Below are 26,594 nucleotides of genomic sequence, written 5' to 3' on the forward strand. Positions count from 1 at the left end.
CTCCCTCTGCCACATAAAATATACCACTATTCTAAAAGGCAAATTGTACTTAGGGGCCCCATTTCAAATTTTTCACTGGGTCTCAAGAGCTTCGTTACTCCTCTGGTTGAACAACCATTTATGTTTGTTATATGTTTGTTCTCGACCACTGCCCAGTGTAAATTTGCCAACAGAATGCAGGTCCAAAGTTAAAGCCACTGTACATTCTCAGATCAACATTGAGAGACTTATACAAAACGAAACAAAGAATCCAGCTCCACTCCTTGTGTCCCTTTTGTTTTTTTAAAACATAGCTTTTATTTTTTCTTTACATAAAAAGTCCAAATTATGTCACAGACATGATGGATCATATTATGTTCCCATGGTTCAGGAAAAAAGAAAAGCCAGATAACACATTTCAAGGACCTTGGTCCCCTTAGTCAAGCTATGACTAAGGGGACCAAGGTCCTTGAAACGCGTTAGCTGGCTTTTCTTTTTTCCTGAACCATGGGAACATAATATGATCCATCATGCCTGTGACATAATTTGGACTTTTTATGTAAAGAAAAAATAAAAGCTATGTTTTAAAAAAACAAAAGGGACACAAGGAGTGGAGCTGGATTCTTTGTTTCGTTTTGTATGGATCTTTCCCCACAGCCGATGGGCAGTTTCCGAGTGCAACCTCCATCCCGGGATTTAAAGTTCATCAACTACCAATGTTTATTCATCTGAACATAGTTCAAGTAAGTGGGCTGTAGTTTCCCTTTCCCCACATCCTCGTTTTTATATTGAGAGACTTATGTCTGTGTTTAAAAAAAAAAAAAAAAGTCCAATGAACTTCCTATTTATTGTTCTATGTTCTTCTCATTGTTTTCAAGATTCATCTCACTTACTTTCAGTAGATAAAAATTAGTCTATGATTATGTGATATATTGTCCATGGCCAAGTGATGAACACGCAAATGTAAAGCTCATTATATTCCAAACTCAGTAACCGGACATCTGCCATTAACAAGCTGTGCATCTGTGTGTCTATCACATGACAACGGACTGATTTATATATTTATATCCACTAGGAGTAAGCAGAATGAATGACAGCAAGCAGAGATCTTGAAAACTGTGCAGAAAACTGTGCAGAATTTGATACATACACACACACAATATACATACATTTGATACATACATTTGATACATACACACACACACAATATATATATATATATATATATATATACACACAATATATATATATATATATATATATATATATATATATATATATATATATATGTACAGAATTTGATACATACACACACACACAATATACATACATTTGATACATACATATACATACATTTGATACATACACACACACACAATATATATATATATATATATATATATATATATATATATATATATATATATTTATTTATGATACTAATATATTATACAAACAATCTTTGTCTCTCAATATCGGTCTCAAACTGGACAACCCCTTTATATCTTTTGACCTCCATTTGCCTCATTTAATATATTCACCTTGAGATACAATTGAATGCCATTTTCAGATATTCTGATGTATTCACCTGGCAGAAAGCTCTGCAGAGAGCTGAAATGTGAACAGCCACTTGTGTTGCAAGATTTCTGGTAGCAGGGATGGTGGGAAGTAAAATAGTGTGGATACATAATACCGTGAACTTATTTATTTTACTGACCTTTTGTAATGTTGACTGATATTTGTTGACCTTGCTATTTCTTATAATCAGTGTGATATACAACACACAGAAAACAATACATAAAGACCAGTATATGTGTAATGGTCTGCGCCCATTGTATTGTTCTCTCTTAAAGGGGCTCTATCATTGGGAAAAGTCATTTTTAGCTAAGTGCATACTTGCATAGCATTTAGAAAAGCATTTTGTATGTAAACTGCCTCAGTAGTTTTTGAATTAGTATGTTTTTATTCATATGCTAATTAGCCTTCTCTGTGCACTCCGGAAGTGTCTCTGTGCACCCTCTGCTATTCTCAATGTGTATGAGAGCAGAGAGGCTGCTGTGCTGATGACTCCTCTCTCTGCTCTCATATACATATAGAGCAGACGGTGCTCACAGACACTTCCGATGCAGAGAGAAGTCTAATTAGCATGTGACTAAAAACGGACTTATTCAAACACTACTGAGGCAATTTACATATAAAAGGTATGTGTGAAATAGCCTTTCTAAAGGCTATACAAGTATGTGCTTAGCTAAAAATGATAGAGCCCCTTTAACAAATGCAATCAATGGCTTGCCTCCAGTTCACACCATGCAGTTTCTGACATTCCCTGCTTCTGTATAACACGTGGTCTAGCTCTGAAGTCCTAACAAGTTCATAGCACCTCTGAGCCTATCCCTGATGACTTTGGGCCTATACTAGTCTGCACAGCCCTTTGAACCATGCCAAAGCAATATTGAATCTGTTGCCTCGTATTCTGCAAGGGTTCTGTACTACAGTGTGTGTGGATTAACCTTTATCTGCTTGTTTATTGACCACATTTATGATACTGATTCAGTTCCACTCTCTACCTGTGTATAACCTCGGCCAGTCCTGGACTACTGAATCTCAGCTGCCTGACATTAAGCATTGGCTTGTCTACGACCTTAGTTGTTCTGCTGCTTGCCACTGAACTGCGGCCTGTTCCTGACTATCCGTCTGCCTATACCTTTGGACACCTTACACCAGAGTCCATATGCTCCCTGGTTACCCTCCACCTATGTCAGTAACTTTCTGGTTGGTGGCGCAGCAGGTCCACACATCTGCTTCCCATTACAGTTTGCATGAGCCATGGACCTCACTGACTATCTAAAACCTACTCTGTATGAAGTCATAGGAGACCTGAGGAAACGCCAAGACCACATGATACAATTTACGCTAGGTTCACAGTAGCGCCTGGCTCTCTGTTGCTTGGGTCCACCAGGGGACCCAGATAGAACAGCGGTTACACACAGACACAAATGGACAGCATTGACTAATGTAGTCCATCGGATGTCCGCCTTTTTCATACCGAAAGTGACGGCGAAGTCCTCTGTGCAGGACTTTCCTCTGATTTACAGCTGGTTCTCGACGGAAATTCTGGTGCAGATGCGAACCCAGCGTTAGAAACATATCGCAGATCACCTGGGCAATACATTAAAAACTCTGTCCAAAACTCTGCAAGTTCTGATGAAAGCCTCATCTGGACATTATGGCTAGACTCCTGCCAAAAACTTCTCATGTTGTAGCAGTTCAACCTGTTCACCAACTAGCACTCAGTTCACACTACAGCAGTTCTAGTGTTCATCTGCCCGTCTTCTCGTTATGATGGAAGTTCCAATTCCTGATGTGAATTTGTGAATCAGTGCACCAACCACTTAGATCTGAATGCACACCTGTTTTTTATCTGATAAGAGTTAAAGTGGCTTTCATAATGTCTGCTATCTGAATAAGCTTTGGACCAGGTGAACTCTTTGTGGGAACAAGATCAGATTTCCCCAAATCTGCACGTTCTTCCAACAACATTCCATGGAGTTTTTAGAGAGTGTGTACACATCTCCTGTGCTTCCTCTGCTTTGCAAAATTTCCAACAAAAACTCTGAGTCTCTGCAACGAGGGGCCTTTGCCTTAAAGAGACCTCTCATGAAAGGAGTATTCCACAGATGCCACTCTTGCCTCCAATTCTGCCACTAGTCTTAGTTCCTACTAGTCTGAAGAGCCCATGTGAGTGGACTGGATAGGGGCCCTTTCACACATCCCGTCCCATCCATGGAAAACTAGAAAGCGTTTTGTTGCCGATTGCTTATGCAGACGCACTGCCGATCACTGTCTGTAATGTGGTGGCAAACACGTTAACTGTCCTCAGAAGGTGAGATCCCAATGGCTGTACTGTCTGTATCTGTAACCCTGATTGATTGATTGAATATATATCTCCCTATATTATAAAAATGAATTTCTATCTGTCTGTCTGTGCTCTAATGCGAACCAAACGACTGGACCGATCTTCACCAAATTTGGTACAGAGATACTTCAGGTATCCGGGAAGGTTTAAGACGAGACTCCAACTCACTCGGACGTACCGTTGCTGAGATACAGCATTCCAAACACAATGCCCTACCCCCCCCCCTTAGCCAATACAAACCTGCAAGTCTTTCACTCATATTCCAACTGCAATACACATGGTCAATCCACATACACAACCCAACACTGATATCCAAACTGAGATACACGCATCAGAGGATTAGATACACAGATCAGCACACAGTATCACACGCCAGAGGATTAGATACACGCGTCTGCACACAGTCACACAAACCAGAGGATTAAATACGCGCTTCTGCACACAGTTCCACATGCCGAAGGATTAGATACACGCGTCTGCACAAAGTACCACACGCCGGGGGATTGGATACATGCGTCTGCACACAGTACCACATGCCAAAGGATTGGATACACGCATCTGCACACAGTTCCACACACCAAAGCATAAGATATGCACATCTGCACACAGTACCACATGCCGTAGGATTAGATACGTGCATCTACACACAGTTCCACATGCCGTAGGATTAGATACGCGCCTCTTCACACAATACCACACAGGGGAGGATTAGATACGTGTGTCTGCACACAGTACCACACTTTGGAGGATTAGATACATGCCTCTGCACACAGTACCACAAGCCAGAGAATTACATACACGTCTCAGCACACAGTACCACACAGGGAGGATTAGATACACGCGTCTGCACACAGTACCACATGCCGTAGGATTAGATACGCGCGTCTACACACAGTTCCACATGCCGTAGTATTAGATACGCACCTCTTCACACAATACCACACGGGGGAGGATTAGATACGTGTGTCTGCACACAGTACCACACTTTGGAGGATTAGATACATGCCTCTGCACACAGTACCACAAGCCAGAGAATTACATACACGTCTCAGCACACAGTACCACACGGGGGAGGATTAAATACGCGCATCTGCACACAGTACCACATGCCAGAGGATTAGATATGTGCATCTGCACACAGTACCACACGGGAGGATTAGATACGCGCATCTGCACACAGTACCACATGCCAGAGGATTAGATACGCGCATCTGCACACAGTACCACACGCCAGAGGATTAGATACGCGCATCTGCACACAGTAACACATGCCGTAGGATTAGATATATGCCTCTTCACATAATACCACACAGGGGAGGATTAGATACATGTGTTTGCATACAGTACCACAAGCCAGAGAATTATATACGCGTCTCAGCACACAGTACCACACAGAGAGGATTAGATACACGCGTCTGCACACAGTACCACATGCTGTAGGATTAGATACGCGCATCTACACAGTTCCACATGCCGTAGGATTAGATACGCACCTCTTCACACAGTACCACACGGGAGGATTAGATACGTGTGTCTGCATACAGTACCACACTTTGGAGGATTAGATACATGCCTCTGCACACAGTACCACACGCCAAAGGATTAGATACGCGCGTCTACACACAGTTCCACACGCCGTAGGATTAGATATGCAACTCTTCACACAATACCACACGGGGAAGGATTAGATACGTGTGTCTGCATACAATATTACACTTTGGAGGTTTAAATACAAGCCTCTGCACACAGTACCACAAGCCAGAGAATTAGATACGCGTCTCAATACACAGTACCACATGCCGTAGGATTAGGTATGCGCATCTACACACAGTTCCACTCGCCGTAGGATTAGATACACGCCTCCTCACACAATACCACACAGGGGAGGATTAGATACGCGCATCTGCACACAGTTCCACACGCCAGAGGATTAGATAAGCACGTCTGCACACAGTACCACATGCCGTAGGATTAGATACGCGCGTCCGCTTACAGTTCCACATGTCAGACGATTAGATATGCACATCTTCACACAGTTGTACACGCCATAGGATTAGATACACGCGTCTGCATACAGTACCACATGCTGTAGGATTAGATACGTGCGTCTACACACAGTTCAACATGCCGTAGGATTAGATACACGCCTCTTCACACAATACCACACATGGGAGAATTAGATACGTGCGTCTGAACACAGTACCACACTTTGGAGGATTAGATACATGCTTCTGCACACAGTACCACATGCCAGATAATTAGATACGCGTCTCAGCACACAGTACCACACGGGGGAGGATTAGATACGTGCATCTGCACACAGTACCTCACGCCAGAGGATTAGATACACCTGTCTGCACACAGTACCACACGCCAGAGGATTAGATACGCGCGTCTGCACATAGTACCACATGCCGTAAGATTAGATATGCACGTCTGCACACAGTTTCATTTACCGGAGGATTAGATACGTGCCTCTTCACACAATGCCACACGGGGGAGGATTAGATACACACATCTGCACACAGTACCACACGCCGGAGGATTAGATATGTGCATCTGCACACAGTACCACACCAACAAGGATTAGATACTGGCGTCTAAACACAGTACTACACGGGGAAGGATTAGATACAGCTTTACTCCAGTAATCCATAACAAATGATCACAGGTTTTTCACTGATATCCAAAATGAGATACACATAATCACATGACGCTTATGGACATACACACAAACCACATACAAAATACACCAGTGCAAAATTGGACATTTCTTATGGGGCCACTACACAAACATAAAATGTAATATACCCGTGCGAAGCCGGGTCCTCCCTCTAGTATATATATATATATATATATATATCTATGAAAGCTTCTGTATCTGTAACCCTGATTGATTGAATATATATATATATATATATATATATATATATATATATATATATATATATATCTATATTATATATGAAAGCTTCCAGGCCTATCGTAACTATATGCCTATTTTAGTTTCCCTGACGCAGGCCTCAATAGACATATAGCAGTTTACTCATAGACTGCAATGCAGTATTATTTACCATTAGGTTCCATTACACACAGATTTCACACAATATCAGAACTGATTAATAAAATTGCCTATAAACATAAGATAGCTATCGGCCGACAATTGATTGGCTGACAGCTATGTCACCTGAACCTTCTCCTCCATACACATCCATGCTCTGTTCAGGCAACCAGTTCATGTGCACTAGATGGAAAAGAGAAGAACGACTTTGCTTGCGCTTATTTTCCGAAGAACAAAAGGACCTGACAGTTGAAACCCAAGCTCCCAATATTGTTGGTTATTCCTGCCAAATTTAGCAGGTTTGAGTGTCATTTAATGCAGGGCTTTGCAAAACTTTTTTGACTTAGGCCTGACCAGTCATCCTGTTGTGGTGCTGGGGCCTCACCATCAAAAAATACAACTAAAAAGTGCCAAACAAATCCCACTGTGCTGTATACATAATCCCCTCGCCAGTGGCAACCAAATACCCCAGTACAGCACACATAATACCCCTAACAACACCAAATACTAACATGTAGCAGAAAATACCTCTCAGAAGAGTCTAACACCACAGTGCAGCACAAAGTACTTCTCTGAACATGACAAATACCACAGTGCAGCACAACATCTTGCCCAAGCAGCAACCATACAAATGCCACTTCACCAAACAAAACAGTAGAGCATCACTATTAACAGCATTGACCCCTACCGTCTCCTCTCCTAATGCAGATACAGTCTCCCTAAATGAACCTTACATAACTGCAGCAAATTATTCCCCAACTTCACCCCCTCCATACTTAGGAGCATCCCCACATCAGTGAGAGGATATAAGAGCCTCCTACCTCTACCTCCACATAAGAGCATTCTGCCTGTAGACTTAAGCTGTACTGCACCTGGGTGTAGAACCTGTGAAATCTTTGTGATTATGACATCACAGGTCCTACATTCTTACTAGCTATTGAGACTGACACTGATAATGCAAGACTGGCATATCAGTGTAGTTTCTACTGAGTCCTTGCTTCAAGCTGAAACTAACACTAGCAGGTACCTGCAACCTCACTAGCCATTGAGCCGCCCCTCACCGTGAGACCCCCCTGACAATTCGAGAAGCACTAATTGGTGGATTAGTGGTTAGCATTGTTGCTGTGCAGCTCTGGGTTGTTAGTTGGGATCTGAAGAGGGGAAACACCTGTGTAGAGTTTGTATGTCCTCATAATGTTTGTGTGGGTTTCCTCTACATGCTCTAATTTCATCCCACGTTCCAAAAACATACTGAATTTAGATTATAAGCCCTACTGTAAAAATGAATGCCTATACAGCTCTGTGGAAGATGTAAATAACTGGTATCGGTGCATAAAGCATTCTGTCATTTCAGGTGGTTTTTCCAATTAAACCATCATATGTGTGTACACTTTTTGGTTATTCCCTAGTTTTTCATAAGCTGGTGGGTGGAAATTATGTACCGTATTTTACGGACTATAAGGCGCACTGGACTATAAGCCGCATTGCCCATGAGCGCCTTATAGTCCGTCTCGGTTCATATATAAGGCGCACCGGACTATAAGCCGCAGTCCGGTGCGCATTATATCTTATTGAAAGCGGCGGCAGGCAGACTTTGCCAGCGGCCGCTTAACCCCCCGCGTGCCAGCCGCTTCTATTGGAAGCGCTCGGCAGGCGAGGAGGGGCTCTATCAGCAAAATCATGCTGATAGAGCCCAACCGTAAACGTTAGGTTAAACTACCCCCCCCCCCCCCCCGTTTTAAAATAAAATCCTGAAACAGAATGTGAAACTTACCGAGCGGTGTAGGGTGGGCGGGCATTCAGGCCTCCTCTTCCTCCGATGTTCCGTCCTCCTCCGGCGCTCGCAAGCTGATAATGGCCAGGGCACATGCGCAGTAGAAGCATTATGATATTGCGCATGCGCCCCGGCCATTATCAGCGAGCGCCGGAGGAGAAGGACGGAACATCGGAGGCAGAGGAGGCCTGAATGCCCGCCCGCCCGCCCGCCCTGCACCGCTGGGTAAGTTTCACGTTCTGTTTCAGGCCGGCGTGACAGCAGGGCTGCCGGACACTTCCCATTCATTTCTATGGGAGCCGACATGCGAGCGCTCCCCATAGAAATGAATGGACTGCTTTTTTCCATTCATTTCTATAGGGAGCGCTCGCATGCCGGCTCCCATAGAAATGAATGGGAAGTGTCTGTCCATTCATTTCTATGGGGAGCGCTCGCATGCCTGCTCCCATAGAAATGAATAGGAAGTGTCCGGCAGCCCTGCTGTAACGCCGGCGTGTACGGCTGTGATACACGCCGGCGTTCGGTAGTGTGAATGCACCCTTACGGTGCCTTTTATGTATGTATGGAAGCGGCACGCAGTCTTTGCCGCCGCTTCCATCCATATATAAGCCGCACCGGACTATAAGCCGCACTTACGATTTCTGAGGAAATCGTAGGTTTTTATGTGCGCCTTATAGTCCGGAAAATACGGTATGTTGTTGGCCATTGACAGCATATAGAAAGTGGAAATCTACTCCACTGCCTATCTGCAGAACACCCTCATAAGTAGCAGCATGATGGAGGATAAATACAGAGGTGCTAAGCAGTTTATATGAGTCAATTTGGCTTAGGAAATTAATTGAAATTGGAGTAAACTATTACATTGGGCTCCTGCTCTTTGTGATTTTAGTTATTTTTTTTTAAACAGCCCTTCTCTAACAAACCATTAAAAGATAGCATCTATTAACCATTATTATAAGAAAAAGAAGAGTTGTGTGAATTAAAATGCAGAGTGTTCAATAATATTCATTACTAGTAATGCAAACTTTCTAATAATTTTTAACTATATGACACCTTAGTTGTACTTAACACAAACCTGTGAATATCTGGATCACCACTTCTTATGATCTACAATGTAAGGAGAAGCTATAAGTAAAACCATTAGTGACTCAAGCACTGTCCACCACCCCACGACATGTTTTGCTCCATCCTTAGTCTCTGCGAAGTAGATTACACCTCCTATTTACCAACTCCGTTGACATCCTAGGCACACAGAACTTTATTTCATCCAACCCTTAACACATTTAGTACGTTTTTCTGGTTCTTTCCTTTTAATAACGGATAATAAAAGCTAAGTTTTAATAGTTTTTGATGGGCTGGGTATTACAGGTGCCTTTTGCCCCTTTTTTTTTTTTTTTTTGCTATTGAGTGCCAATCAATGTGTATATCATCAATTGGCAATTATTAATGTGGTCACTCATAGCCCTTTTCTTATCCATTTTATATTTTGTCAGTAGGACATCCGCCTGCTTTCATAGGGAGCTGTGCTGCCAACAGACATTTTTTCACCCACATAAATGGTGCAGTCAGTCCCCATATGATTGATTGCTTGTTGCTGAACAGCAGACTGTTACCACGAAACAATCAACATTCCTACAAACATTCGTTCTTTCGATCATCATCCCATGTAAAAGGCTTTTAAATTGTGTATAAGAAAGAGTGTGTGCTTGCAGATATTGGTACAGTTGTGAGCCCACCCACATATGTACAACCCAATTTAAAAAAATCTGAAACCCAATATAATATGTAAAGAACACAACACTGCCATGATTTGGTAGTTTCCTCTAACCATATTTTATTCACAGTAGATCATGGAGCACACATTATGTTAAAAGGCAATTTTCCATTTCATTTTAAAAATATAAATAAATAAATAACATCCAGAAATTGTTGGCAACAATACAGCTCAAAAAAGTAGGGACAGGGTTAACAAGAACCTGGGACAATAAGTGGTGCTAATGAAAAATAGTTGGAGGGTCTCCGTTCTGCAGGTTTCCATTTCCTGCACAAAACAGGAGCAGGAGATAGAAACCTGCCGGCATCTTTCAAACCCATTCATATGAATGGGTTTGAAAAGTCTCCGTCCGTGTGCACCGGTGAGCGTTTTATGCTCTCCACGGCGAAACCGTTTTTTTTTTTTTTTTTAAACCGGACACCGAGTTGGACATGCAGTACTCTGTGTCCAGTTTAAAAAAAAAAAAAAACTGTTTCGCCACGGAAAGCATAAAACGCTCACGACTGGACTCGGCATGACAAGTTTCCGTCTTCTGCATGCAGAAGACGGAAACCTGATAACAGAGTCCAGACGCTGGTGTGAACCCAGCGTAATATGTTGAGAGGTACAGTCACTCAGAAGCAAAGATTCAAAACTGCATTTAAAAATTGTGGACTAATTTCAGAAAATGTTCATCGTAAAATTGAAAAGATATGGAATATCCCATCATCAACAGTATATAGAATCATCAGAAGATTGAAAGAATCTAGAGAAATAGATACAAAGAATCTAGAGAAATAAGTGTCCACAAGTGACCATGTTGGCGACCAATATTAAATGATTTTGATCTACAAATCTTCAGCCAAGACTGTATTAATAACAGGCATTACTTACTAATGCAAATTGCCGCATGGGCTCAGGAATACTTCAAGAAATCTTTGTCTGTGAAAACAAGTTATTGTGCAATCCACAAATGCAAGTTAAAGCTTTATCCTGTAAAGAAGCCATATATCATCACAATCCAGAAACACTTAAAATGGACTGAGGCAAAATGAAAAACTGTTGTGTGGTCAGATCAAAATTTAAAAGACTAAAGGAAATCATGGATGCCTTGTCCTATGGACTTGAGGGACCATCCAGCTTAACACCACACTGTTTAAAAGCCTGCATTTCTGATAGTATGGGGTAGCATTAGTGCCTGTGGCATGGGCAGCTTACACATCTTGAAAGGCACTACCAATGCTGAGCAGTATATAGAGGTTTTAGATCAACATATGATCCCATCCAGGCAACGTCTTTCAGGGAAGGCCGTTAATATTTCTGTAAGACAGTGCTTAACCACAAAGTCCGGATGCTGAGCTGGCCTGCCGGCAATCTAGACCTTTTGCCAATAGAAGACATTAGGCACATTATGTAACAAAAAGTCCAGCAAAGACAACCCAGGACTGTTAAGCAGCTAGAATTCTACATCAGACAACAGTGGGACAACATTCTTCTCCTAAAGCTCTGCAAATTTCTGACCTCGCTTCCCAATGTTGAAGGCCAGAGGCCCACGGGACTTAAATGCCACAATTTGCCTGCAGCGGAGACGCTGCGGGAGAAATTGTGGCGTTTTACAATGCAAGCAAAGGGGAAGGGATTCATGCGAATCCCATGCCCACTTTGCGGGAAAAAAAACGCAGTGCGGACACGCTGCGATTTGCAAAGCCGTTGCGGCTTTGCAAATCGCAGCATGTCAATTATATGTACGGAAACGCCGGCGTCTTTCCCGTAGATATAATGGAAAGAGAAAGTCCGCGGAGGAAAACTCTGTGAACTTTCTCTTCAAAGCGCTCGGAAAGAACCGCAATGCGTTCATGCAGCGGTTCTTTCTGCAGCGCTTTAGCGCTGCGAGTACGGCCTGTGGGGCCTTAGCCTAAGACTGTTTTATAAAGAAGAGGAAAAAAAATATTATACATGTTCCAACTTTTTTTTGAGTTGTGTCACTGCCATTTCAAATATTTAAAACCTATTCCCTATGTGTTTCTGCATAAATTGCATCATCAGTCCGCTTAATTGGCTGTCCTCTTTGTCCTGCTTTCCCCTAATGAGATGCAGTTTATTCAGAAATATGTAGGAAATCGGTTTTATGTATTAGGGCAGGGTGACTTTACCTTAGCTCAGTGCTGCTCTGCGGCTGTGGGTTTAGCTGATGCATATACCTATAGTGCTGCCTTTTGAAACAAATCACTGGCACCCCTGATATTTCACCCTTATATAGTCCCGAATATAACGAACAGCGACTTATGTGGCTTGGGTTGGTTTGTGATCTAGATTCCATTTTTGCAGCTGATAAGCATAACAGTGATTACGGTGTGACCTTTCTGACTATAGCCACAGTGAATCTACTGTGCTATGGACAGCTTGATACTCTTAAAGGGGCTCTATCATTGGCAAAAGTCATTTTTAACCAATCACATCTTTGCATAGCCTTTAGAAAGGCTCTTTCACACGTATCTTTTGTACTGTATGTAAATTGCCTCAGTAGTGTTTGAATAAGTCTGTTTTTATTCATATGCTAATTGGCTTCCAGCGTGCACAGGAAGTTGTCAGCCAGCTCTCCTCTCTATGCTATGTGCTATGTATGAGAGCAGGGAGGAGTCAGCAGCCGCCTGTGTATATACAGAAGACAGTGCACGAATAGACTTCTGCGGTGCACTGAGAAGCTAATTAGCCTATGAATAAAAACGGACTTATACAAAATGTACTGAGGCAATTTACATACAAAAAGTACACGTGGAATAGCCTTTCTAAAGGCTATGCAAGGATGTGATTAGTTAAAAATGATTTTTTCCAATGATAGAGCCCCTTTAACAGGTGGAGATCTTAGATTTCATTAAAGTTACATCTTAGTCTTGTTGTGTTTGTTTTGTTTTTTTTCTTCTTCTCTATTACGCATAAGACAATACACTTATAGTTACAAATTAGATTTCATAAGTCAGAACTGACAACTTAATGTATTTGGAGCATTGGATGCATGTAAAGTAGGTTTAAAAGATGAGTCAGAGACACCTGGAGGATACGGATCTGCATGGCTTTGTGCTGCCGGCTAATTGAATTCATTAATATGACTGTCATTAACACATTAGTATGGTCTATTGAAACAAACTGCCTAGGTACATGTTGTGATTTTCTTCGGAAATACATTTGCCACTGGTATCTGTGATCCTTGAAATTGCTTGTTTCAATACCTAATTGTTCATTCATAGGTAACAAAGGTTTATTAGCTTTAAATATTTAATAGAATAGCCCTCAGCATATGGCATAGCGGTATGCAAGAAGGTGAATATAGGCGCACAGAGTCCACACAGCATCTCACTACAGAGCATTAGCTCACTCTGTGCACTGCTGTGTGCTGCTGGGTTGACAACATTTTATAGGGTAATTCTCCCCTAGACAGATAAAGACTGTTGAATGACATTAGAGACATACGGAAGCACAGTAAGGTAGCATGTCATATTACAACTGTGTAAAAATGAACAGGGAGTACAATATGCTAATAATCCTTGATGGAGGAAAAAAGAAACTTTGCTTTGAATTGTGGTCTGAAAAGGGAGTTTCCTTAAAGGGGTTGTGCTGGAACAAATTTTATTTTAAAATTAGGACGGGGGAAGTGAAAAAATAAATAAATAAATAATATACTCACCTGTCCTTGGTGCTGTGGTGCCTCCCAGTCCGGTGTTGCAGATCTGTTTTCTTCCGGCGTGATCCAATCATGTAAGCCAATCAGCGGCCTCAGAGAAGGACATTGGACGTCACTACCTGTTCCTAAGGTCATCGGGGACAGATGATGATGGGTAATACCCCCAAATTAGCTAAATAGAAATAAATTTCCTGCACTCAAATTAATGCTTCCAAAATATTGTGAACTTTTATTAACATCCGACAAAAACGTTTCGGTCTTATATAGACCTTCTTCAGTTTGTCGGTGGGGTATAGTGGAAAGTGGAAGCTTCTGAAAGGGTCCAGGTCAGAGGGTACCCCCAAATTAGCTGTCTGCAGATGCGTGTCTCTTCCTTTTGAAAGTTGATATCTAATTATATGTAGTAATATAATAACGAGTGTTTGGTGAATGTTTTTGGTAGTCTGGTAATGGAGGGTAATACATCCTAAATGTTACAGTAGATGTCTACAGAAGCAATAATCACTGCAAGATGGGACGCCTTATGATACCCATACAGAAAACAGCAGCATTTCTTCAGCTATAATTGACATGCTGCGATTTTCAAAAAAACTTGGATGTTTTTTGAAATGCAGTTTTTACCTTGCAGTATTTTTTTGTTTGTTTTTTTTTTCTGCAATATGTGGATGGGATTAGCCAGAATCCCATTCACTTTGCAGGTACTGTAAAATGCAGGTTTTTTTTGCAATGTGAAGCTTCAGCCTTAAAGGGATTCTACCATTGAAATGAATTTTTTTGGCGATCACACGTCGGAATAGCCTTTAGAAAGGCTATTCGTCGTGTGAGCGCCAAAAAAATTCATTTCAATGGTAGAATCCCTTTAAACACTTTTTAGATACTTTTACAACTTATACAAAAACTGGATGGGGTTTAGTACAGAGGCCTGGCTTGTTTGGAAAGGAGTGTGATCTAGGTTGCATCACTGTGCATCAAAAATTTTGATACATTTTTCTGGTGTAAACTAATGGGAGTTGTAAAGATAGACTGCACAGTCTAATAGAACAACAGATCTAGTGCGGTTTAAGCCTTTCTAGTCTGTTTGCAGTGTCTGACTACTAGACATAGTACGGTAATAGTAAACCTGCCCTTATGTGTTATGAATTCTGTAAGCTGTATTCTTATAATGTAATATTTCCTAAATCTTGTATAAAATAATGGAATGATCCACATCAGTTTTAGAGACTAAATACAAAGAGGGGAATTTATTAAGACTGGTGATTCATTTCCCCGCCGGGCCCTTGACTCTCTAGAATTACTTTTTGGCTCCTACTAGAAGATATATGCCAGTTCGCGTAGATATATTATACCTGTATAACTCATGCCAGTTTTCCCAGTCCACTTCACCCACGGTCTAAAAATAAGTGAAGAGTAGGGTGTGGATGGTGAAATACCCTGCAGTGCACCAAGCATACACCAAGTTGAGGCACATTTTTGGCCACTTTCAAGGCACTTCTGCCTTAGTAACAGAGGACCAAAGTTATTTCTTAGTACATGGGGCACAGAAATAGACCTGCTACACGTTTGTTCCTTGATCACACTTCTCAGGTAGGTTGTGCTATAGATTGTTTGTCCATAAATATTGGATGTGCCCATAGGGATAAATGGATGTCTTTTCTATATGAACAAGGGGCTTGTAAATAATCAATCTACCATGCCTACCTATCCCTTTAAGCTTAGCCAAATGTATGATTCTTCATTATTTCAGTCATTTACTTTTGTAGCAAGTATTGATTTTGCTTTGTATTTCTCACTGTCATGACCACAAACATAATGTGAAATAGGCGGTCTTATTATAATTCCTTAATTTCTGTCGGTTTCCTGGACTTGTTTTTCAGAACCATTTGCTCCAGTTTTCTTGAGTTCCTTTGGCAGATTTATAGTCCCTACCATGTATATACATTGCTGCAGTCCAATATACTTATTGTCACCATACACATATAGGTCATTTATTGGTCATTGTTTGTTTTATCATTACAGGGGAAAGTTATGTTTGTGCCTCAAATGAGTCTTATCGAAAGGTAGACTACAATCGAAACTCGAGTCCCAACTGGTCTGTGAATGTAAGGACTGGGTCTGGTCGATCTTTGTCATCCTTAACAACACTGAAGAATGAAATGAAAGAAAGCAAGGACTTCATTAAACCCAAGCTTGTGACGGTCATCCGCAGTGGAGTGAAGCCACGCAAGGCTGTTCGCATCCTTCTAAATAAAAAGACAGCTCACTCCTTTGATCAAGTCCTAACAGACATCACAGATGCCATCAAGTTGGATTCAGGTGTTGTCAAGAGGCTATGTACTCTAGATGGAAAGCAGGTATGTGAATGTGTATTAGAAATGCATTGTAAGTGGTACATGCGGGTACAGGTAACAAATATAATATTGAAGTGATCTAATCCTATGTAGTCTTTAAATTGTTTTAATTCATGCTATAGGCCAGAGCTTTTCAAATGTTTTTTTTTTTTTTTTTTTTTATTTGGGCCTCACCAGGAAATAAATACTACCATGGAGTATTAATAAATGTCTCTGTACAGTACACATAATCTCTCGACAGTGGCAGCCAAATACCACAGTACAGCATATATAATAACCATAGCAATGCCAAATGCCATATTGCAGCAGAAAATACATCCTCAGCAGCCCCATATATCAACATCTAGCAGAACTACCTCCCGGAGGAGCCAAATACCACAGTACAAGACAAAATACTTCTACAAATGTGCCGAACACCACAGTGCAGCACAACATTTCATCCACCACACCAGTGCCATGTAGCAATACTGTATCAATTATAGCAGGATTGCTCTAGAGGTTGATGTGCCCCATAATAGTCCCTTGGCTCATATGAGCAGACCACTGCAAACAATGTGTGATAGTTACAGATTGGAGTAGTGCCATCCATACCTTCTAATTTCCATGCGGCTCGATGATCATATAAAGTACACAAGGGTCTTCTAACTTTGCTTCAATGGCAGATGTAAGGGAAAGAAGGATCGATTATTCTCATTCAAGATAAACTGCTGCCAAAGGTGTGTGACGGTGGCTTATTCCTCTCTTCATATTGACAATTATGCACACTCAGCTGAGTACATGTGTATTAGGGGTAGAAGGAGTAGTTATTGGCTGAACAAGCGTTTGCCCAAGAGCTACTGTATCTGGAGTGTATGGACAGCACAGAGTTTTTAGTGAAGTGGACATCCACTTGCTTCCTATTTCCTTTTAGCTATGAATCACTAGAATAGCACTGCAAGTTATGCTTTATTAAACTTCTCTCCTGATAAAGTATTCTCACGGAATAACAGTAATATGTAGAATTTATAGGTAAGCCACAGATTGCATTTTTTTTTCTTTGTATTTGCTATGTAGAATTTATGTACTTTTTTTTTTTTTCCTTTAAATTCTGATGGCTCTAAGGGCTCGATCACATGGGGCAAGAGGGGACAGATTTTGGCGCTGAATCCACGTCAGAATCCGCCCCCTCACAATAGAGGTCTATGCAGACCACTAGCTTCCTTTTTCCCGTGAGCGGTATGTTGCCGCTCACGGAAAGAAGAAGCGAGCTGCCCTTTCTTCAGGCCACAGCTTCCACCTCGTGGCAGCACCCTCTGGACTAGGCCCATTCATTTGGGCCTACTCCAGATCAGGAAGCCGCGACAGTCGCAGCAGGCACATTTTGGTCCTATTCTGACGTGGCTTCCTGCGCCCTGTGTGAACAGGGCCTTAGTACTGCTTTCTAAAACAGACGATTATTTAGGGATGCAGACAGACTTAATCCCATTAGATGTTAGCGGATTGAGTTATCCCTGTACTGTCTGGGTCCTTACAATGGATATTTACAGCGAGAATGTGTCCCTATAAATACTACCAACCTTATTACAATATAATGCAAAGGGGAACAATAAGCAGTAGATGAGCCCAACTTGTGTTTATCAGAAAATATAGCAAAAGCATGTTTTGTTTTTCTTGCTTAATTTTTTTTTCTTCAGTTGTGTGGGTGAAATGTCAGCGTACAGCTCATGTGGCAAGGCACATACATAATGGTAACAGCAGGCAGGGAAATCATTGTTCTTCAAGAGCCAAAAATATACTATTTTTCTTGCTTCCAATTTGACAGTACTTGGTGTGAAATCTCAGAGGATTACGGTATAATAAGGTACATTCTTAAGCAAAATGTGCTTTGATTTCTCATATCTAATTGATGTTGCTTAGGGAAAGCCATAAAGAATGAGGGTTCCTGTTTACTGAATAAGTTGCTTGCTGCTAATTGTATAGCCAAGCCACTGAAGGTCAATACTTGTTGAATGAATGAACTTTTGTAATGGGCATAAATACCCATTCCTCTGTAGCAGGGGCCTCAGATCAGTAATCTGTGTTGAAAAATGATGTTCCCTTTCCTGTCTTTGGGTTATGTCACACGCTCTTATGTAGCATGCAGCATGCTAATGACCATGAGGCCAGTAGAGAGACTAGACAGACTAGAAATGCAATTCACCTAGGCATCTGAAGAGTTAATGCCCACAATCCGTTTCCTCCGGGGGCGCTGTGTTTAAAGTTCCGACATCTGTCATACATTCAAAATATGTTGGTGCTATAGAAATTAAAAAAAAAAAAAATTATCATTAAATTCAAATGAGACTAGATTCGTTTCTTGAAAGAAAAATTATCTCAAGGTAAGGGAACATGGATTTTGCAATGGGATCTTATCCAAGAATTTATTCCAATTGCTGCTTTTGAAGTGGAGGAGAATTTTTTATTTTTTTTTTCTCTTGGGGCAATTTTCATTCGAGTCGTGGGGTTTTTTGCCTTCATCTGGAGCAACATGATAGGGTCATAGTTTTTATTTGATAGTTCCATGTCTCTTTCCAAATTTAACAATTTATGTTTCTGTCTCAGTTTGAACATCTATTCTTGGGATCTAGATATGTCTTTCAGCATGAATGACTTTTGAACTCCAGCACCGTGGATCAACTTTTTATTGTGTCTATGACATCTGTCGCTCTCATTCATATTACAGAAAGGCACTGATGGCCAACAGAAAATGGTCTAAATTGACCTTCTCATCCGTCCAAAATCTCTAATGTACAGCCAGCTTTAGATTCCTTGCTAATGTTAATCAGTTGTTAAAAAATTTTCCCGCCACATGACTAACAGTCATTTTAATATAGCTTTTGCTAGGTTCACACCTGTGTTGTGGCTTCCATTCTTCAGGTCCACTTGGGGACCCTAAAAGCAAAAACCCAATCTGCGTAAAAAGTGGTTACCTGCAGAAACCTATGGACCCAATAGATTATAATGGGGTGCACCCAAAGAAGGTCCTGTTTGCAGGACTTTTCTCTGCAATTTCCAAGCAGAATGGGGGGGGGGGCAGAATCTCCATTCAGTCACCCACCGCAGGTGTGACTCTGGCCTTTATTTCGGCCTCTGTAGAGTCCTATACAGGACTATAAATTGAGCTGAATAAGCATTAAGAACATGCCTAATATACTTCCTTCCATTCTAACGTTTTCATACACAGACTCCACAGTTAGTGATTCTTTAGTTCTAACATTTTCCGGTTGTGACAATTGCATTCCATTGTGTCTGTATGTTGTATGCAATTTTGTAAAAAATGTATTTCCGAAGTTTAGATCAAGCTGTGCTTATCAAAGTCTGCTAGAGTTGTTTGAAGTACATTGTCTTGCTTTTCTTATAGTTTAGTCTGTCAGCCATACTAATTTCTTCATATATGTAAGGAGAGACAGGTTTCTTCCTCACTGATGCCTCCAACTGAACAATCCTTACAGACTTTCCTTGCCTTATAAACATATCCATAAATCTATATTTATAACTAAAGTATTGACTCAACACTTTGCTGGTGGATAAAATTTAGCGACCGCCTTTATTAAAGGTAAATAAATTATTGCAAAAAATGCTTAAATATTAACTTCAAAATGGTTTTTAAACCAAACTGATAGCTCAGCCGTAAGCTCAGGCTTTGACATAAACAGCAAATGTCCACTCAATTAACATGGGTGACAAACTCCCTTCTAATAAAGCCGTGACCTAACAAATGCAGCTTGCACAAATGGAGTGTGCAGACTGACTCTAAACTAGAAGTCTGACCAAGAGGCCAGCGCTGCACTGACCATTAAAGGGATGTGAATCTCTCCTCAACCAATGAAATAACTGTTGCTGGGGCATAGGTCAGGTTTCCTATAGCTCAGCAGCCAATCAAAACCTCTTCATTGGATAGTTAACATCTGCCCAGTGACCAACAGCAGCTTTATTTCCAAATCTACTTTACCTCAGGTAGAAACCCAGCAGTAATGGGGAGACCTTCCTGAGGATTGCTGCCTTGTCTGGGTTTAGGAGTCCAGTGGGTGGTTCCTGCTTCCTGCTATGTAACTTCCACACTAACCTTTCTCACCTAACTCCCACCTCCTTCCTCACTCTCCCTCCCATACACCCCTCCCCCTGACCCCATTATATACATACCTCTCTTCCTTCCAGGCTTCTTCCTGTGGGACGGCTCCTCCTCCTTCACTGATTCTGCAGGTGCGCGCTCTTCTACTGGTGCTGCTCTGTTCTCTGCAGTGATGATCCTCCTCTACTGTGTAGGTGTGGGAGCCATGCCGTAGAGGTGGATTATCGGCAACAGCGCTTGGAGAAACGGCGGCAGTCAGAAAAGGAAGAAGAAGCCTGGAAGTTAAGTATGACGGAGTGGATGGGGGCCAGTAGTAGTTTTCGGAAACAGGGAAACGGATTGTCACTGGATAATTAGAAAATGGGTAAATATACATTATTGATTAATTGTGTTATTTAGAAAGTAGGAGGGGGGAGGGTGTTTAAATTAGTATGGGGATTTATAGTTATCCCGGACAACCCCTTGAATGAATGAAATGCTGCCAAATAGATGTCTTAGCTACTGTAAAGCAAAATGGCACATATGTATGTGGGCAGAGAAGTGCATTCGAGAGCGATATGTAGGATATAAAGAAACATCTGGTATGTATGTATGGAACTCAGCAGCTATAAAAATAACATTGCACTATGTTATACAGAATATTATACTGTCATCTTTGGATACATTATTTGTGTATTATATATATGTATATACATATACGTATACACCAATCATAGAACTCAGTATAAAGCATACCACAATTTCTTAACAGATTGTGGAAATGTAATCCATGAAACAAGGTTAACGGCAGGAGATGAGGAACAAGCATGTTGAAAATGTAAAGGATTTAAGCATGGCAGATGGAGACTCTGCAGTAACTTCTGATGTGGAAAGTTGCCAAGTATTTTCTAATGGTATTAAACTAGTGGGGGGGGGGGATCTTATGCCGTTTACTTTACAGTGCTGGTCTTTTCTGGTGCTGCAGTGTGATGTCAGTGCTGATAAATTTTCGTAAGGTGCAGCCTGTTTTACTTAGATACTAGCCATACAAGCCATATTATCTATCCTTGCAATGTAGATCAATCTAGATTTTATATAAAATGTTCTTCAGGACATAGTAGTGTCTCATTGCGTTCAGTAAGAGGACAATGCCTTTCTGTAGAATTACAGAAAAATGAAGGCTGTGTAGGACAAAGGATTCACTGACAGAATTTCTAGAAGAAAAAGATACATAAAACTTCACTTTTATTTATTTGTTTAAAATGCTCAAGAAAAAGTGTAAATAAAAAAACTGTGGCGGTCACTTGCGGTCACTCTGTGACTTAATCTGTATTATCTGTCAATCATCTGCCCCTGATGGTTCTTAGTCTGATGAAACGCAGCGTTGGGCAGCTGTTTCAGGGTATATGTTAGTGTATTTAGTTTCATGCCGTAGATCTAGACCCACAGCATTAAAGGGGTTGTCCCACGCCGCATACTTACCCGTCTTCGTTCCTCTAAAATCTTCTGTCTTCCGGCTTTGTTTCGTCATTGGTGGGCGGGGTCAAATATGCAAAGCCAAGCAGCGAAATGCCGCCGGCCCTGCATGCGCGCTCATACACCAGTCTACCCTTCACAATGCGAATACAGACCCGACACCCTGCGGGTCTGTATTAGCATTGTGAAGGCTAGACTGGTGTATGAGCTTGCACGCAGGACGGGGCGGCATCTCGCCGCTTGGCTTTGCATATGTGACCCCGGAGCGGAACAGCATCGCTTCTGCCGCTGCTGGCTTCATGCAGGGCAGAAGCATAGCGATGTGCCTGTGCCGGCGTCTAACAGTCCCCAGCATCCGCCTATTACAGCGGATGCCGGGGAGTTAGATGCCGGCATAGGCGAAGCCAGCAACATCGCTATGCTTCTGCCCTGCATGAAGACAGCAGCGGCAGAAGCGATGCTGTTATTCCGCTCCTCCGCCCCCCCGCCCCGGAATAGCAGCATCGCTTCTGCCGCTGCTGTCTTCATGCAGGGCAGAAGCATAGCGATGTTGCTGGCTTCACCTGTCCCCCAAAGGGTAAACTACCCCCCCCCCCCCCTCCGGGCTCGCTCCCTTGCTCTTAGCCCCTCCTCCCTCCCCCTGAGAGTGGGCTGATACATCACTTGACTCAGGAGCAGCTAGGTCAGGGCTGTGGCCACAAAAAAATGAATAAAGTGATATAGTGGACAAACAAAGCAGTTTTGCTGAAGCATTGTATTTAGGAAAAGTCTTACATTCACATTTACAAGCATCATAGATAGGATCCTTGTGACGGGACAACCCCTTTAAGGTTCGTGCAGCTCATACAAGCCGTTCCAGATCTGCCAGACCCCGTTGGCGCGGCATTAGGCCAGTAACCTCGCGTGAGGCAGCTTCTTGGGGGCTTTCTGTCATCTTTTATGAGTGGAGCACCTGTTATACCTGGCTGTGTGTCTACTGGGCATGTAATGACCAAGGGAGAGAGGGTAATATCGTGTATAAAAACTTATATTTGCCATCACGCTTATTGAGTGTGTACACATACCCTACATCCAAAAGTCATTCCCAATACACTAGATCAGGGGTCCTCAAACTGCGGCCCGCGGGCCACATGCGGCCTGCCAAGCACTTCTGTCTGGCCCCGCCGACCACGCCGGCAGGCGTGCATTTATAATGAAGCTCCTGGGGAGCTTGGGCCAGGCCATGGAGCGCACTTCACTTTACCTATTGGAGGGCACCGCTCCCGATGTCTGTGCGACCTGCTCTGCCTCCGGCCCACTGTTTAAAAAGTTTGAGGACCCCTGATCTAGATATTCTAACATACCCTATATATCGCTATTATGGCTTATTGTTATGGCAGTCACTAATTTGACACAAAGTGACAAAAATATCTTATTTACACTTTCTTGAGCATTTTAAACAAATAAATAAAAGTTTTATGTATCTTTTTCTTCTAGAAATTCTGTCAGTGAATCCTATTCAATCTAGGAGTACGTTTATTTTGTAAATCTGTGTAGGACAAAGGATAATGGCACATAGGAGAAGACTTGGGCTAATGCCCCACGGGCGCTATAAAGCACTGCGGGAAAACCCGTGGCAGGAACACATTGCTTCTTCTCGCAGCGCTTTAAACAAAAAGTTCACTGAGTTTTCCTCCACAGACTTTCTGTTACAGTTATATCTACGGGGAAGCCAGCTGCGTTTCCGTGGATATAATTGACATGATGCAATTTCCAAAACCGCACTGGTTTTGGAAATCGCAGCGTGCCCGCACTGCGGTTTTTACCGCAATGTGGGCATGGGATTCACAAGAATACCATCCACTTTGCAGTTACTTTAAAATGTGGTGTTTCCGGCCCATGGGTCCCCAGCCTTAAGGATTTCTCCAAGTAAAAAATATTGACCCAACCTAAGGACAATTCAACCTGAGGGGACAAGACCTGGCACCATTCAGCTGTTCTCTGCGTAGGGACCTCTTTGCTACACAGAGAATGGAGCTGTCTGCTTTCTGCTCCATTTTCTGTTTGTCTGCTATTGAGAACAGTGGACCAATAGGTTTGCCAGGTGTCTGACCCTGACTGATCAGATGTTGATGACCTTCCCTTAGAATAGGTTATTAATATTTGTAGGCCAGTAAAATTCCTTTAAGTCAACCAAATGCATCAGATTTCTGTCACCCTGGCCAGATCGGTGCCGCTTGACACATTTGGAACCATTTATCTCTTTTTCGATGATTGACATTCACTGAAATCTCATGTGTATAGTCAGCTGACTTAGATTACAGCTAAAGGGATTTTCTCGCTATTTACACTTATGCTCTATCCATAGGTGATATAAGAGTTTGATTTCTGGGAGTCTGGCTGCTGGGACCCAAGAAGATCAGTAGAACTGTAGTCCCCGAGTGCCTCATGTGAACAGAGCAGTGCTGCATATGTGTAACCAACACCATTGTGTTCATTTTTATTAATCTGATGGAGATCGACTTTCCAGAAGTCCCATAGATGTAACTGGGAAGGTGGTCATGGAGAACTCAGTGACTCCTGTGCTCCTCCTTGGTGGTGGTGCTTTTAATAGTTGTCAGCCAAACAGTTGTTGGCTGGCAGCTATTCTTCTCAAAACGCACCCTTCCTGCCAAGCATACATGTAGTCAAACTGACTAGAGGGGCATAAGCTGATGCCAAACCCCTTTCACGGAAGCTTATCTCCCATGAGAAAAGACGTTTCAGGAGTTCAAATTCAACAAACCCATACCTTCATTCTCTCAATATCATTTGTCAGGTGTGAATCTGGAACCTCACATACACATATGTCAGCAGTAAAAAGGTCCAGCTGACTGATCTGTTATGTTTGGGGACCTTTGTTCATTAGGGCGACTATAATACTGGGTTCCATATCTGACAGCAGAATTGAAATAAGCAAAGTATTTGCAAAGTGTCTGCAACTGTAAATTCAGGATGTTGTCATGAACAGAAGAAAAAATATCATACCATGTTTTATCCTACCTCAGATGAATACAGAGGAGAACAATATCAAGTACCTAACTAGAAGAGTTATATAAATAGGTAACAAACTATATGAAAAGTAGTGTACAGACAGATCTATTGAGAGTGGTCATATTTGATTCAGTTTAGTGAATATGCAACAGCAAACAACTTTTATTCTATTAGTCACCCATAAATACATAAAGCATTGCCTGTCTCCTCGCCAAAATGGGAACCTGTATTTATGGATAACTAGAAAACTAGATTTTCCTTTTTTGAATCCTGTTGGTGCTACGGCTTCGTGTGATACTAGTTTCGAGTCTACTCAATGCCCCATCGACTGCACTGGACAGCTGAAGCAAGCAATGTGTCTGTGCTCTCCTTGAGTGTGCACTTACTATACATACAGGAAGTTGAATAAACAGCATTTCTGTAATATACAGTTATTGATAAATCCGAGCATTAGTGGAAGGACCCCGCTATCTCCTTGGTTGTCCTGTCAGTAGGACGCTGACAGCTATTTACTGCTTATTTCGCCTCTGTAGTGGCAGACACGGATTATCATAAAAGAGTCTGTCAGCTGTCAGGCTGAGAGGGAATTACTAATTCCCCTCCGCCTTCATACTCTGCTATTAGAGCTTGTTACAAGATCAATCATTTATAATAGTAATAAATTGGACTTGCCTACTAATATTTTATGTAGAATACACATACTGTATTTGTATATGATTCAGACCTATATTCAGATATTCAGATTTTTCTGTATAATTCATATTACTATAAACCTTTGTCTTTTCTCTCTAGTACATTACAGTAGTTTGTCCAGAATATGTAATGCCCATTGATTATTAGCCTGGCGTACCATCTGTCATGTTAAAGGGAAATCACAGACCTGCTTGTAACTTGTGGTCAATATACATTGTGTCCCACTGAGCTTCCTGTTATTATCAGTTAATTAGTCTGTACAATCCTCCTCTGCAGATGTCATGTGTCACATCAGGTTTTGCTGGAATCCACTGTGTGATCCCGAATTCACCGTATCCATCATTGTCGCACAGGCTGTAGCTTTATACTCTGACATAAAATGTTTCCTGTTAAGTTTTCCTGTCAGCGCCATCACATCCTACTGAACCACAATTAGTTATATCAGCGGATGATCTGATTCTTTATCGTTTTTTTTCTGCTACTCGAGGAATAGTGTCTCCTTGAAGTATGCCACTGGGATGCCCTAAAATATTGCCCGCTATTTTACTATAAGCGTGAATTGGCTTCATAGAAAAAAAAGTAATATTTTACTATATATGTATTACAGCAGTAAATTGGTTATAAACCTAATCACAGGACTAGAGATGGTTGAACCTCACAAAGTTTGTTTAGATAAATCTTTGTGAGGTTCAGTCCTCGGCTTCGTTGTTTGGATAGAACCGGAAGTACTATTATTATACTTCTCAGACCCCAGAATATGATAAGTGGGGCCCAGGGGAGTTGAGCAAAAATAGCAAACACTTATACTCACCGTGTCTCATCTCTACTGGG

At 41.8% G+C, this 26,594-nt stretch overlaps 1 protein-coding gene across 3 annotated transcripts in view; it reads left to right on the forward strand.

The window, feature by feature from the left end:
• The window catches only part of DCLK2 (doublecortin like kinase 2), a 92,872-nt gene that overhangs the window by 11,966 nt on the left and 54,312 nt on the right, over positions 1–26,594 (forward strand). For all 3 annotated transcript variants that reach the window (XR_012717546.1, XM_075288245.1, XM_075288251.1), the window contains exon 2: positions 16,182–16,516. Coding sequence is in view for 2 of the 3 variants with exons in the window: in XM_075288245.1 (XP_075144346.1) it covers positions 16,182–16,516 (335 nt within the window). In the remaining variant the exon portion in view is untranslated. The remainder of the gene's footprint in view (positions 1–16,181; positions 16,517–26,594) is intronic.

Source organism: Leptodactylus fuscus, chromosome 1, assembly GCF_031893055.1.
Source record: "Leptodactylus fuscus isolate aLepFus1 chromosome 1, aLepFus1.hap2, whole genome shotgun sequence".
Taxonomy (NCBI): Eukaryota; Metazoa; Chordata; class Amphibia; order Anura; family Leptodactylidae; genus Leptodactylus; species Leptodactylus fuscus.